Source organism: Nelusetta ayraudi, unplaced genomic scaffold (assembly GCF_046127955.1).
Source record: "Nelusetta ayraudi isolate G7.1 ecotype Tasmania unplaced genomic scaffold, CSIRO-AGI_Nayr_v1 ptg000100l, whole genome shotgun sequence".
Classification (NCBI taxonomy): domain Eukaryota; kingdom Metazoa; phylum Chordata; class Actinopteri; order Tetraodontiformes; family Monacanthidae; genus Nelusetta; species Nelusetta ayraudi.
In genome coordinates this window covers 1332947-1346586 of record NW_027466150.1, presented here as the reverse complement: position 1 = coordinate 1346586, position 13640 = coordinate 1332947, and the positions used below count along the sequence as shown (strand labels likewise).

General features: G+C 48.9%; 1 protein-coding gene across 1 annotated transcript in view; it reads right to left on the bottom strand.

The window, feature by feature from the left end:
• Positions 1–13640, bottom strand: part of nrxn3b (neurexin 3b) — a 272751-nt gene that overhangs the window by 35787 nt on the left and 223324 nt on the right. Inside the window, exon 18 of the mRNA XM_076048392.1 lies at positions 5748–5919. Coding sequence (XP_075904507.1) covers positions 5748–5919 — 172 coding nt within the window. The remainder of the gene's footprint in view (positions 1–5747; positions 5920–13640) is intronic.

The window sequence follows — 13640 nt, the reverse complement described above, 5'->3', positions numbered from 1 at the left end:
ATCTCAAACAGGTTTCTGTTTGGCAGGCAAACACTCTGCCTGGACCGGGGCCACAGGAGGAGGCAGCTTCTGACGAGACCAGAAGACCGGGCGAGGAATGAAAGAGCGGGAGATCCGTGGCGCGTTCGGGTGAGCGGGTAATGCGAGGCGTCTACACGTCGCGGCGGTGGAGGAACCCGGCGGCGGAAGAGCGAGTCGCCCGCTGCGCATGGCTAATGGCGCGGCCTGAGCTCCACCTCTTACATTGTTCCAGCTGATTAATGAGGTGACAGGCGCCCGCTAATGAAATGCACCGCGGGCTAATTGTTCGACTAATGAGAAAAATCTCTCCAGTTTGTCAATTTGATATCGGATATTCTAAAGGTGACTCCGTCGCCGACAACCTTGATGTTGCCGTGCAGTCTGCAAACTGCATTTTAGAGACATGATGTTTTTAACATTTTGTGGTCTATGTGAATGGTTTTAGTGTTAGAAATATCTGTTAAGTTGCAGAGTGATACAACTTTGCTACTGGGGGTAAAAAAACTATTCGATTATACCAAAAGTGGTCTTTAAGTTTTCTCATAAAATATCCCCATGGTCTTAAAGTACCCCATGTTGATTCTCTACTATTTCCCTCTGCTTAGTTGTTCCCCTTCCTCTTTATTTCACTCCCTCCATCATGCTGGAGGGAGTTTTTCCAAACGGCAATCAGCTCCTCCTTCGCTCTTTCGCCCGGATGAATCGAGCAGCCACACTCCCAGCCGTCATTCATCTCCTTTTTGCTCCCTCTTTATTCCTTCTTTCACCTCTTCCCCTGCAAGCCAATCTCCCCGCTCGCAGGTCGCCCCCGTCCTTATCCGCCCCCCTTTCTTTTGTCAACTTATTCCATTGCACATCGACTCCATTAAAGGTTTCTGTCTACGTTAGACCATCACGTCCCGCCTCTGTTCCTCTGTTCCTCTGCCGCCGCCGTCGATTTCGGCTCCTGCCGCCAACCTTCTCTCCCAGACGTCAGACAAAAGCCGAGCGAGTAAACTCATCATTTATCGGGACGCCCCGGAATCCGTGGCGTTGAAAGGATAAATTAGAGCTGCCGCCGTGCCCGCTCGGCTCGGGTTCTGAGAGTGCTGGTAGATTGTGTCTCCGATAGGGCTAATCATGTTTGGCCTCGGGGATGTGTGTGGATTTATCCTGGCTCCCGAGGAATTGTTTAGACCGTGTTGTCAAGACAATGATTCGCTGATATTTTTGGGACAACAAACATGGCTTGCTGTGTTTTATTTACCGTTTTTTTTTTTGCCCCCCGGTTGCAGATATTGCGACATTGGTAGTGTCATCGGCATATCGGATGAGCCTTTTGGGTTTAAGACCTTCGGCGGTGTGATGATGAACTGAAGGTCACGGCTTAACGACCAACGGTGGACTGTGGAGACATAACACCGTCTCCATGAAGGCCAAAGCAAAGTGCAGAGGTCGTTTCCACATCACGTGAAATTCCTATTAACAACGTTTTCTGTGTCTCTCGGCAGTCAGTGAACACACCAGAGAAGAGACACTTCAGGCCTGCATGTCGTGGGCTTGCACCACTTCTGGAACTCAGCCCTTTGTGATGTCACAAAGGACATACATACCTCCTGCCAGGCTAGTAACAAGGCCCCCCCCTCATCCAGGTGTTGGCTCTGCCTACTGAGTCATTTTATATATGTTGAAGGTTACAAACAAAGCATCTGATCGTGATGCACCTTATAAACAGAGAGCTAAATATGCTGTTTTATAATATGCTGCAGACTTTTGGTAATTAGCTGTGCATTCCTCCTCTAAATGGAATCAGGACAAAATGAAAAAAATGGGTGCACAAATTCTTCATTTTACAAATTCAAACTTGCTACGTTACGTAAACCCGAATCATGAAATGCAGAGGTTCCTGAGTGTTACGTAAGGAATTTGGAACCCTCTCACAAAACAACGATGAGGCCCTCCAGTAATGTGAGCTGTCAGGAAAGTACATAAGACTGTGGGGAGGGATGCAAAGCGCCAATGAACAGGCAGGAGAGGGAGAAAAGGGAGGAAGGGAGAGTAAAGGGGATTTGAGGATAAAAAAGGGAATGGAGATCAGAGAGGGAGCTGTTCGAGGAAGCGGACAATTGGACTTAGGAAAGACAACGGAGCTGCAGAGGATCGACACGGTGCGGAATCGCTGCTGTTTTATTGTTAAATTGAAAAATAGAATTGTGAATAGCGCAAATCTCAGTTTTACATTTTTATCGTCATGGAAATCCGTCTGAAATCTCTCCAGATAATCTATTTTGGCTGAAATCAGATTGATGAATTATAGAAAAAAAAAAATTGCGGAGGCCCCCAAAACTACATTTGTTCTTGTTTTTGCTGACATTTATTAAAGATTAGCTAAAACAAAACTATCAAATTGTCAGTCAATGAAAGAGGCTCAGCTCTAATTCATACTGGGCTGAATTTTACAATGGTTAAAACGGCTTCCTGTTGGACTGACAATTCAGCCAACAGGCAACTATTTTGTAGCTGAAACTACAGCAACAACATGGCCATCACCATTAATTATTGATAAACTGCTAATGACTTGATTGCAATTTGCTGTCTTACCACTAGGTGCAACAAAATCGTACGCACTGGGCCTTTAATACATGTAAGCTAATGATATGTTTTTAAATGCATCTGCTGGTAAGAGTAAAACGCAAGTTGGCTCCTAAAATTTGTCGAGCTGACCTTTTGCGGCCGCAGCCCATGATGGTTGACTTCCGTGCCTGCGGCCATTTTTGGAAGCAGCTCGAGGGACAAGTCAGACTTTTTAGCCGTTTGCACCTATTCTCCAGCAGAGAGCGGGGAGGGCATAGCCTGGATCCGGTAACAGTTTATTGAGCGAGCAGAGAGCCTTGTGACAGCTGCTGCCGGCACATTAAGCGTCGGGGTGTAAGAAAGCAGTCGATGAGTCTTCACCCCTACATGTAATTACTCATGAGATGACAAAGGCTTTACAAGGAGGGGGAAAGAGAGAGATAGATAAAGAGGGAGAGAGAGAGAGTGAAAAAAGAAAACAAAAATCAATCGCTTCAGAATTACTATCACTGAGCGGCCTGCAAATTACCTGCGCAGAAGAGAGAAAAAGAAATTATCACACATTCAATGCCTTGCCCTCGATTCTGAGACAATTGCGGGCATGGGAATGGGAGCGAGCCTCTGTGGGCTCAACCTGACAGGGATCTGCTGCAAACAAAAAAAGGACGAGAAAACGACAGTCCTCTCTCTTCCGCGGTGCTTCAAAGAGACATTTGACACAATTTCATTTTTACCCATTTACTCCTCTGCACTGTGTCTGCAGAGACTCAAGGCGACGTTTTCTCATCCAGGTAACCATTCAGGGGTTTCACAGTCGGAAGCCAGGTGCACTGTCAAGAGATGTCATCCTAGTGTCCACAAGACTCGAAAGTTCAGCTTTACTCAAATTGTTCTGGTTCATGCAAGGTTTTCAGCCAAAATGTCCACGTTAGCCTTTACAATTATGAGAAAAACTGAACTGCCAAGACGGAAGAAAGATGACCCCACAGAAACATATGGCGTTCAGCCATATGGGCAACTTCTATTTCATGGCTAGAATTCCATCCCTCTGTGAAACTCCAGAATGGTTATGTGGGTTAGAAAATGTTGCTTCCTAGTGCCAGCGAACTACCTCTTTATCTAAGACTAAGAAAACATAGACTACTGTTATGCACTTTTTCGAGACGGAGCTGTGAATTCAGATAACAGATATTGACATATGAGTTAAGTTTTTTTTTTTTTTTTTATAAGAAAATGAAGTTTTGATGTGGAAAGCACTTTGAGATAATTATGAAGGTGGTAGGGGAGGAAGCGTTATCTGAAATTACTTGCCATTAAGGATGAAGAATAATTGAATTCTTGTGTAACGCTGAGGCTGAGATCTAAAGCAGCGTGACTAAAGCCTACCTCTGCACAGCGTTGGGCTGATTAGTTCCTTCGCCGAGCTTTAACGGAGCAGCAGGGGGACGTCGCACCGCGTGTGCAAGTGCGCGTGCGCGGATGTCGCGTGTTTTGCACCACATGTTGTGGAGTTTCTCATTGTTGTTCCCGCTGGAAGTGTGCGGCCCCCGACGCCGTTATGAAACCCGTCTAATTTTATTTGTTCAAGGAAAAGCGAAAGAGAGCCGACGGCAAAAGGAAGCCGGAGACAGAAGGGATTAGCGTCACCTGCGCTGGCATTGAACCAAAACCAAAACAGCGCGCCAGGTCACGCCGGGAGAGAACGCCGCTGCCCCGTCCTATGCGAAGGCATGCGACTCGGAGCATGCTGTAGGGCTGCTGAGACACGCAGCTTAAAAGTGAAAGGGATCAACTTCGATTTATTCGCTGCTTACCATTGGGTAGCATCAATGTTTTACACTCCCGCATTCCCCTTCCAAAAAAAAAAATCACCCAAAAAACAAAACAAAACAAAAATAGTGGGAATGAAAACCGTCTCTGGAAACAACACTGCTGTCTAGAGCCCAACATCAGCTTTACGAGGTGAGTTTAAACGTTATTTGGTTCCCATTTTGAGATTCATTGCCTATCTATCTATCTATCCATCTATCTATCTATCATGTTGACGGTCTGACTTTCTTCGTACGAGAACACACCCCAGTCCTGACTTGTCAAGATTTTCATCGCAAAGTGGAACATTTCACAACTCGATGTGATAGTTTGGCTGCACACCTACCGAAACAAACCGGTTGACTGCAGGTTCTCGGCCGCTGCCACTGTCACAGGCACTGAACTTTCACTGAGCAAACAAGGATACATGAGGAATGAAGTAATTCTAGACTTCATCTCAATCCAATTTACGTCAATTTAGGTTTTGCTGCTTAGGCACATTTTTTTTTTTTTTAATTTCAAAGTCCGGGGATAAATTCATTTCTTTTCTCCCACGTTCTCCGTCTTTTAACTGCCACTTGGTGCCTGAACAGTCTCCCCTCCTGCGATGCTCTTCAAGTGGCGCTGAAGAGCGGGAACAAAAGGAACACAGGTGGCCCCTCTGATGGCTGACATGCAGCCACAGGTATCAAAGTCGAGAGCTGCCAACTGGATTTAATGTGTTGTAAGGCAGAACCTGGGAGAGGGTTTTTTTTCTTTTTCTCTCGCCCTGCACCCCCGCCATCCCTCCTCCCTTCTGCCACTCTCACCCCTCTAAATGAGCACCGCGCCTCGTCTGCCAAATAAAGGGAGCGCCGGAGCCCCTGGATGGAGTGGGCTCTGTTTGATAGGCCTATTTGTATTCTGCTGCTGCCGCCACTGACCTGGGAGGGGACGAGGCAGGCAGGCGGGCGGGCGGGCGGGCAGCTTTATCTAGCCGACAGGCGACCCTCGGCTTCAGCCTCACTCCTCCCGCTTGCTCAACGAAATGACCGAAACGCCACTCGCGGCTTTTCAATCCGCCGGCGAAATGAAGCGGCAATATGTTGCGCCGTTAATGCCCCCTCGCAAGACAAAGAGGCCGCTCGCGCTCCCGCCGAGTCGGCTTTGAGGAGACGAAAGCGAAGTGGCTCGGCCAATTACCTGGAGTGTGCGCGCCTCCTCGCCGCCCTGAGATGTGTCACTCAGAAGGAAACAAAGTATGGATACGGGGGCCCTTGGTGTGAAGCAAACAGGTGGTGTCCGGCGGGGGTTTTCTTGGAACGTATTCATCGTTGGTAACTATGGGATCTATTTATCCGAGAGGAGAAAGAGGAGGGACGTACCCGAGGGGAAGTGCTCATTGACTGGCCAGTTGTCCACCTGCAAAGTGGCGTTACCCCCGTTCCTGGTGAAGCGCACCAGGTGGTATTTGCCGTCGTTGATGGTGGTGCTGGTCTCCTTCACGCTGATGTCCACCGTCCCGATGTTGAAGGTCACGCCTACTTTGCCTTGCTCCTGGAAAATAAAAGGACACAAAAACAATTTTTCATCAGAAAATCATCAGGGTTAGTTGTTACTTGTCCATCCACCTTTTGCCAACCTAATGTGCATATCCTGTACCTGTACCAGCAGACACAGGGACAACACAGACAATACACTCGGAAAGACCCGGTGGACGCTAATCAAGCCTTTTTGCTCTGAGGCCGTCACTGCAAATCACGGCACCACCAACTTCTGGCATCAATTTAAATGAAAAAGCGACAAATACGGCGACTTTGTCACGAAACAGTGACTCCCCTTTCAACAGAAGCGGCTCCGCTTGCGTGTCTCGCACCCCTTCAAAATTGAAAATTTGAACCGCGGCCTCTGCCGACACTCCACCTATTGTTGTGCAGCCATTCAGTAATTATCAAATAAACTACGTGCAAAAAAAAAAAGAAAAGTTCAATAAGAGCCGCCTGGATGAACGCCCTCGCCTGGTGCTAATGGCTAGCTGATCGGAGAACCTGAGCGACGCTAGCGCGCCACGCTTCATTATGCCACCGTAATGTGATGAAAATAGGCTGCCAGCTGAGAATGTAATGATGAGTAATACTCGCCACCTCCTGTCACCGCAAAAATGCCGTGACAGATGCCTCCTCTGCTGTGGCCCCTTGCCACGTGGAAGAAAAAAAAGCCCCCAACCTTGCGCAAATGCCATATGTTTTGTTTAGCGACTAATGGCGAACAGTCACTTCCTGACTCATCTCCGCTCAGCCTGGGTGATTCCGATTTCCCTTTATTTATTTATTTTTTTCCACTCTTCCAGGACTGCGTCTTATCACAGCCGCTTTTGTTCACTCACAAGCGTAAGTGAGCCTCACAAGCAGGGCGCGGGAGAGCACGGGGCAGGGCCGAGGCCCTGGGTTGAGTGGCGTTGAAGACGGCGGCTGTGTGTTTTTCTGTGTCATTTGTTTTAATCCCCCGCTGGGACCCTCTGGGTGTAATTACCTACTTTAGAAGCCCTGGAGCTGGGGGAGCTTTTCTCATAACAAAAGCAAAATTAAAAAGGGAAGGGGCGTGGGGGCGTGCAGGCGGAGCTCACATATTGTTAACTGATCAGCTGAGACGTGCCCACCTTGAAAAAAAAAAATGTCGGGGGCTGAATTTAACAATGCTCGTAGGCTCAGGGGCGCCGATGCAATTCCGCCGACGTGAGAGACAAAACTCTTAAACTCGGCCCGTCCCTGCAGGGCTCTTAATGCTGAAGTAGAGCACTTAATAAGGCCGACCTGTGCTTTCACTCCCCTGTGCTTTTACATTTTTAAAATATCTCATCCAGTCAAAGGATTGAACATTACGATCCTGCCAGACTTTTTTATTTGATTATTTATTTATTTATTTTTTAACTGTCATTTCATCAGAGCCGGTGGTCCTTCAGGACTCAATACAGGTTTCCCCGGTGCATCTGTGGGTTTGTGTTCCTGACGAGAGGACAAGTACGACACGAGTGAAATCAATAGCAGAGAAGCATTGGCGTTTTAACGCAGGCTCTGTTAAGCGATGGAAAACTCAAAAGTCATGATTCACCCATTCACCGCTCTCCATGGGGGCTCTTTATAATCATCCACCGCCTGTGGAGTTTTACAGAGGGAACAAAAGTCTGTCGCGTGGCAGTGCGAATGGAGGACCCGCAGGACCTCGTGCCGGAACGTAAAATAAATACGACAGAAGAGGAAACAACATGGCTCCGTGTCCGGGAAGATGCGGCGGCTCGTCTCAGAGCGGCGACAGTTTCGCTGCAGCCACGTCGGCTTCTCGCGTGTGTCAAGTTTGTTTACGCGCAAGAGGAACTGGCCAAACCCATCCGAACTAACGCGAGGAAAAGTAGTAGAAAAACATGGTGTCAGGACGAGTTGGACCCGGGAATCCAGCAGAGACGTCTGTACAATGACCTCCGTCCATTTCTGCGGAACCTTCCAGGCACCTGATTATCTGTTTCTGATTTTCCTCGTAGTTTTAGCGATGTGTGGAATTTATTACATTCATGAAATTCCATAATTGTTAGGTTAGATTTAAAAAATAACCAGTGACTAGACAAAGGGTGAAATCTCCATTTTCGGTGATCCTAAGTAGGACGCCGAGAAATAATCAGAATCCAGAAAAAGGATCCTTTTTTTCTAAAACAGGGCCACTGAAGTACTCGGCTGAAATGTTCCTGTGCACCGAAGCCCTGCACTGACAACTTCCTGTCTGAAGCCCTGCGACCCGCCGAGGTGGCCGCGGCCCGTGTCGTCTGGCTCCTCTTTTCTTGCGGCTGCAGCATATGTTTGTCCGCTCACAGAGGCAGATGCCACGGCGGCGTGCACTCACCGACGCCGCTGTGCCGTGAGCAGCGGTGGCGGCGGTTCTCCTCCAAGGCTGGACTAATAATGGAAAAATAACGTGGCCCGGGACACGAGAAAACCATCTCCTAAGAGGCGAGCGCGGGGGCTGGGAGCGGGAGCCGAGGAAGCCTGAATATTTGAATGTGCACTTAACGTTCGTGTCGGGAGGGCTGTAAATGGGCTCCTAATTGAAGCAGTTGTCATTAAAAACTTGGAGAAAATGAAAAATTCATACAATAAAAGCCTTTGCGGACGGGAGCACGGACGGGCCGACGGCCCTCCCGACCCCTCCCCCTCCCTCTGGGGGGCGACTCGGTGAGTGGAGCGGCGCGGCAACAAGTTATTTCCTGTATCCCTGACACGTCGCGTTAAATAAAAAAAAAGCCTCCCTCTGGAGGGAGCGAGTGGCTGCGGGCTGGAACTGAACGCACTCTCATGGAAAAGGAGATGACAGATTCTTTTCCCCCTTGAGGGCCACGCCAGTTATTTACAATATACCATCGACGTGACGTGTGTTAAAGTGTGAGAGGGAAAAAAGTTCCGCTGCACCAATGTTTTCAGTAATATGTCTCCATTCTGTCCACAAACTCCCCAGAAAGATGAAAAGTCCTATCGCTCTTCTTGGGCTAGCGCTACAAAATGCTACGCCAAAGCATTCAGTCCCTGAAATCAGGCCTTTGCGATGTCACAAAGGGCTGTGGTACATCAGCCGTCCACCATGACCCCCATCATGACCACCTTGATATTTATCCATTTTAAAAAACAATTTTAGTCAGGGGCCGAAAACAGAGGGCTAAATATGCTGTTTTGTGCCATTTTTGGGGGGAATAATCTGTTCATAAGAGGTTGATCCAGTAGCATCTAAGATAATGAAAAATACCATCTAAAAAATGGCTATTGGTCCTTTGAATTTGAAAACCCATTACTTAAATGGTGATAACAAAAGATGCCTTTAAAATGGACAAAATCGTATTAAGAAAGTTGCCAAAGAGTTGGCGGGAAGAGTGAATCATCTTTCCTACAAACTATCTCGCCATCTCCAGCCTTATTTCCGAGCCCCGGTCCAGATTTCACTTTCTTACAGGAAATAAACCTAATCCCCGCAGCCTGGACAGGGTCAAACAGTGGCAGGGGGATTAAATGTGAGGAGGTGAGGCTCAGCGTCTGTGTGCATGTATGTGTGTGTTCCAGTGTGTTGGCACTGGGGGAAAAATGGGACCAAAAAAAAGCATCCCAGCTTTCTTGACTAATGAGGGGACCTTTATCTGTAGGGAAAAAAACACCCCCAAAATGCTGTGTGTGTGTGTGTGTGTGTGTGTGTGTGTGTGTGTGTGTAACCCACACGGTGACCTTCAGCGGCTCCGGCTCTCCAGTGCCGTCGCATCAAAAGTCGCATCAGCGACCCGCTAATACCGACAAACAAAGACGCTAATCGGTACGACAAAGGCGCAACAATCGCACACCTCTGCAGGGGCGGCTGAGAGTTTGCGTCGCTGCGCTCGCCTCTTCCTTTCTTGAAACGCTGCTATTGTCCAGCAGACCACCCACCCGCCCGTCCGTCAGCTACGCCACCTACAACCTTCCCCCCCACCGACTCCCCCTCCCACCTCCACGCACGCTGCAGCAAATATTTGATTGACAGATCCAATTACGTTTTTTATTGGCCTGTCGCTCGCGAGGCGGGAAGGCACTTCATTGTCTCCCGAGCAAAGGGGATAGAGGGGCGGGGAAAAAAAAGGAAAAGAAAAGAAAAGAAAAAACTCCAGCAGCAAACACGACTATTGTTCTCTTAGCGGAAGAGATGACGGACACTGTTGCACGGCGTAAACAAGTGATGTGCGGAGAGAATGGCCTCCAGGAGCGCGCAAAAGAGCCCCGGTGGGAAGGCGAGGAACACACACACCCACACACCTGCAGACCTGCGGTGTAACCTTGCGAATGCTGTTGCACAGCACAAAAAAATAAGACAAAAATGCAAAAATTTAGCGAGCCATTGTTCCAATAAAAAAACGTGTCTCTACGCCGAGTTAAGCCCATCATTTACTTTGTTTGTTGGCGCCACCTATCAGAGATCAGCTGTGCATGATGTCACAGAGGGCACTGGTGCAAGCAGGGGATGAATCATATGTTGTTGTCCCTTAAAAACATATGGAAGGTCCAAAACTACATGAAGTGGTAAGAGGGCTAAATATGCTGCTATTTAAATAACAATAGATATTGGATCACATGATGATATAAAAGTAGATCACAGATAGAAAATTAAAGGGATATTTCACTGATTTCAACGTCCCTAGGTTTCATATTGACTGTATAAAACAATTAGAGCATTCTAGCTACAAACAGAGGGCTAAACATCCTGCTTTCTGGACATAACTCAAGTTGAACTGCACGAGGCTGTTGCAAAAATGCAAAGGAGAGCTGGCCAGAACATGGAAGCTCCCCTTTAGCGCCTTCAATGTGTGTTTAAATTGCCGATCACCGCCGACTCTTTGACTGTCGTGGGAGTGCGAACCAGATCAGACCGGCAGCTTGTGAGAGCGCGCGTGGGCCGCTCGCGCTCCGCTGTAAGCAAGACTGATAAATGCAATTCCATCTCTCTCTCTCTCTCTCTCTCTCTCTCTCTCTCTGTCTGTCTGTCGGCTGCATGGCGAGGCCGGGGCTCGGGCTCCTCGGCACGAGGAGCTTCAGGGGTCCCATGTGAGCCGGCACACTCTGACATCAGTAATCAGGCCCCGCCGCAATCCAATTCAGCGCCGATCAATGCCTCCGACGCTGGCGGCGCCTCGGGCGTCGTGGAGAGAAGAGAGAGAGAGAGGAAGAGAGAGAGAGAGGCTGGCTTAAATAAAGGGGGGGGGGGCATCGGTGGGCAAGGGCCGCCGACAGCCAACGCAGACAATCGGCAGCAAGCAGCTGTGCTGCCGGGCGACGAGAGGGAGCCGTCCTCCGCCCTGCTGAACGGCCATTTCGCGACTCGCACATCTAAAAGACATTGTTTTTTTCTCTTGTTTAGCTCGGCCGAGGAGAAAAAATCTTTCCCATAACAGAGACATGCACCGAAAGCACTTTGAGGCCAGAGGACGTTATTAAAGCGGGAGCTTTCTTTCTTTTGTCTTCTTCTTTTTCTTGTCCTGCCCGCAAAAAAGGAAAAAAAAAAGAAAAGCTATTGAGTTGCAGCCAAACGTCCGTTGAAATCCGGCACCGAGGTGGTCGTATAGTTGGGCCGACTCTGATGGATCTATATTAAGGCCTCGCGGCCGCGGATCTGATAGCCGAAAATGTCAACACGTTCCACCGGACGGGGAGTTTTGGGTTACATATCCCTCTGGCTGCCCCCCCCCACCCCCCCACCCCCCATCTTATTTCATGTGACATCAGCGCTGGAGTTAGCTCCTGTGGTTCGAGGGCATCAAAAAAAAAAAAAAAAAAAAAAAAAGTTGAAGCATTTGGGGAAGCGGGAGGGAGCGGGATCGATGGTGGGGAGCGGATTGATGCGCCCGGCCTTCTCGGCCATTCATCGTTGGTAATTGACAGAGATAACTCAAGAGGCGGCGCGGCGATTTGTCGCTGTCTGTTCGTAGCCGCGTCGCAGCGTCCTCCCCCGTGGCGGGAAATTCTGCTAACGGCGAGGCGGCACGTTGGGGGCTCCGCCGCCGAGCAGGAGCAAAAATCAGAAGAGCACAGTGAAGCTAGTGAAGCTGGTGAAGCTGTGGTGGAGGTTGGAAGAGTTCGGGAAGAGTTTGTGGTCTTCAAATGAAAGCATCGCTCGCTAAAGTCATTTCAAGGTCGTTTAGGGTCATTTTGGTGAAGCGGCTAAAGATGCTCCAAACTTTGAGAAAACAACCAACCCCCCCCCGAAAAAAAAACAACAAAAAAACGAGGCAGGTGAGACAATCGCACTGCGGAGGAACTTGGTTGTGGAAAATTGTGTCATGCATGAAAAAAACAAACCAAGATGAAAGGCATTCATTCCTCTGACAGCTCGGGAGAAATGGCTTTGAACGAGATTTGTGTTTTTTTTGTGCCGTTTTTATTTTTCCGTCCCACAACCATCTGCGCGTAGCGCCGTGCCAATCAGCGGCCGCCTTTTAGAACGCACAAAGGAAAAAGAAAAAACATCAACAAAAAAGAAGCACAACGGTTCAAACGGTTACCGGGTTGGCCCCGCCCACTCAAACGTTTGTCGGATGCAAATGTGAGATTGCATTGTGGTTTGCGCATGTCATATTACTTGCACACCTTTGGGGGCGACAACACGGGGCAACGGAAAAAAAAAAAAAAAAATTGCAAGAAGCGAACCACACAAAGAAGCAACGCAAAAAAAAATTAACAGACTAAAGACAACATTGTAACTGGACAAAGTGTCCTTTCAAAATTAAATGCAGAGTCTGGGGCTTCTGACTTGGACCTGATTTGAGTGAACTTCCCCTTTGAAAATTGTCCAATTCTCTTAGTTTATGGTCCCAAAGGTTCCTTCAGATTCCTATAAATAAAGATGTGGTAGCGGCGGCGCCAATGCTGCTGCTGCTGCTGCTGGTGGTGCTGGTGTTGCTACTGCTGCTGGTAGTGGTGTTGGTGTTGCTACTGCTGCTGGTAGTGAGGTTAGAGGTGGTGCAGGTGGTGGTGGTGGTGGGTGTACAAGGCGCAGCAGCAGCTCGGGGCCCTTTGAAATATTGATCGCGCCTAAAAGAGCCCTGAGGTCTGGCACAGGCTGCATTTCACACCTGAGAGCGTCTGGAACAGCTTCGGCAGGCCGACAGGGAACAAAATGGCCTCCGCCTCGCTCTGTTATTTTTTAATTTATTTTATTTATTTCATTTTTTTTTTTTTTGTACCCCCGCCGCGTCCAAAGGTAATTGGCGGCGCGATAGCAGCGAGTCCATTAGCCAGTTGGTTAATGCCCAGGAGTGCCAGCTAGCATTAGCCCAGATTGTAGAGGAATTGCATTTTTAATACAAACATGCAGCAGCAGCAGCAGCAGCAGCAGCAGCGTTGGTGGCGGTGGCGGCCCCGGTGGAGGTAATGGTTCCGACTCCTTCGCCCGGGCTCAATGTCGAACTGGGCGTCTCGCTGTTTGATCCTCCGCCGCAGAATATGAACGGCGCCGGGGTCAACCTTATCAATTATTTACGCCCACTCTTTCTCCGTTTCCTGTTTGTCGGCTCTTGTGGCTGTAACTTGCTCTGACACTAATGGCCGACTGCCGGGGTGAAAACATTTATCACCGCCGCCGCAGACTCTCCTCCACCGCCGCTATCGCACTTTTCGGAGCTCCGCTTCTGGAAGTGGAGAGCACTGACTCTGCACTGATCCTAATCGCTGGCACCACCGGGCGCTGCCACTTTTTTTGGAGGGCGGGGGGGTGGGGGGTGG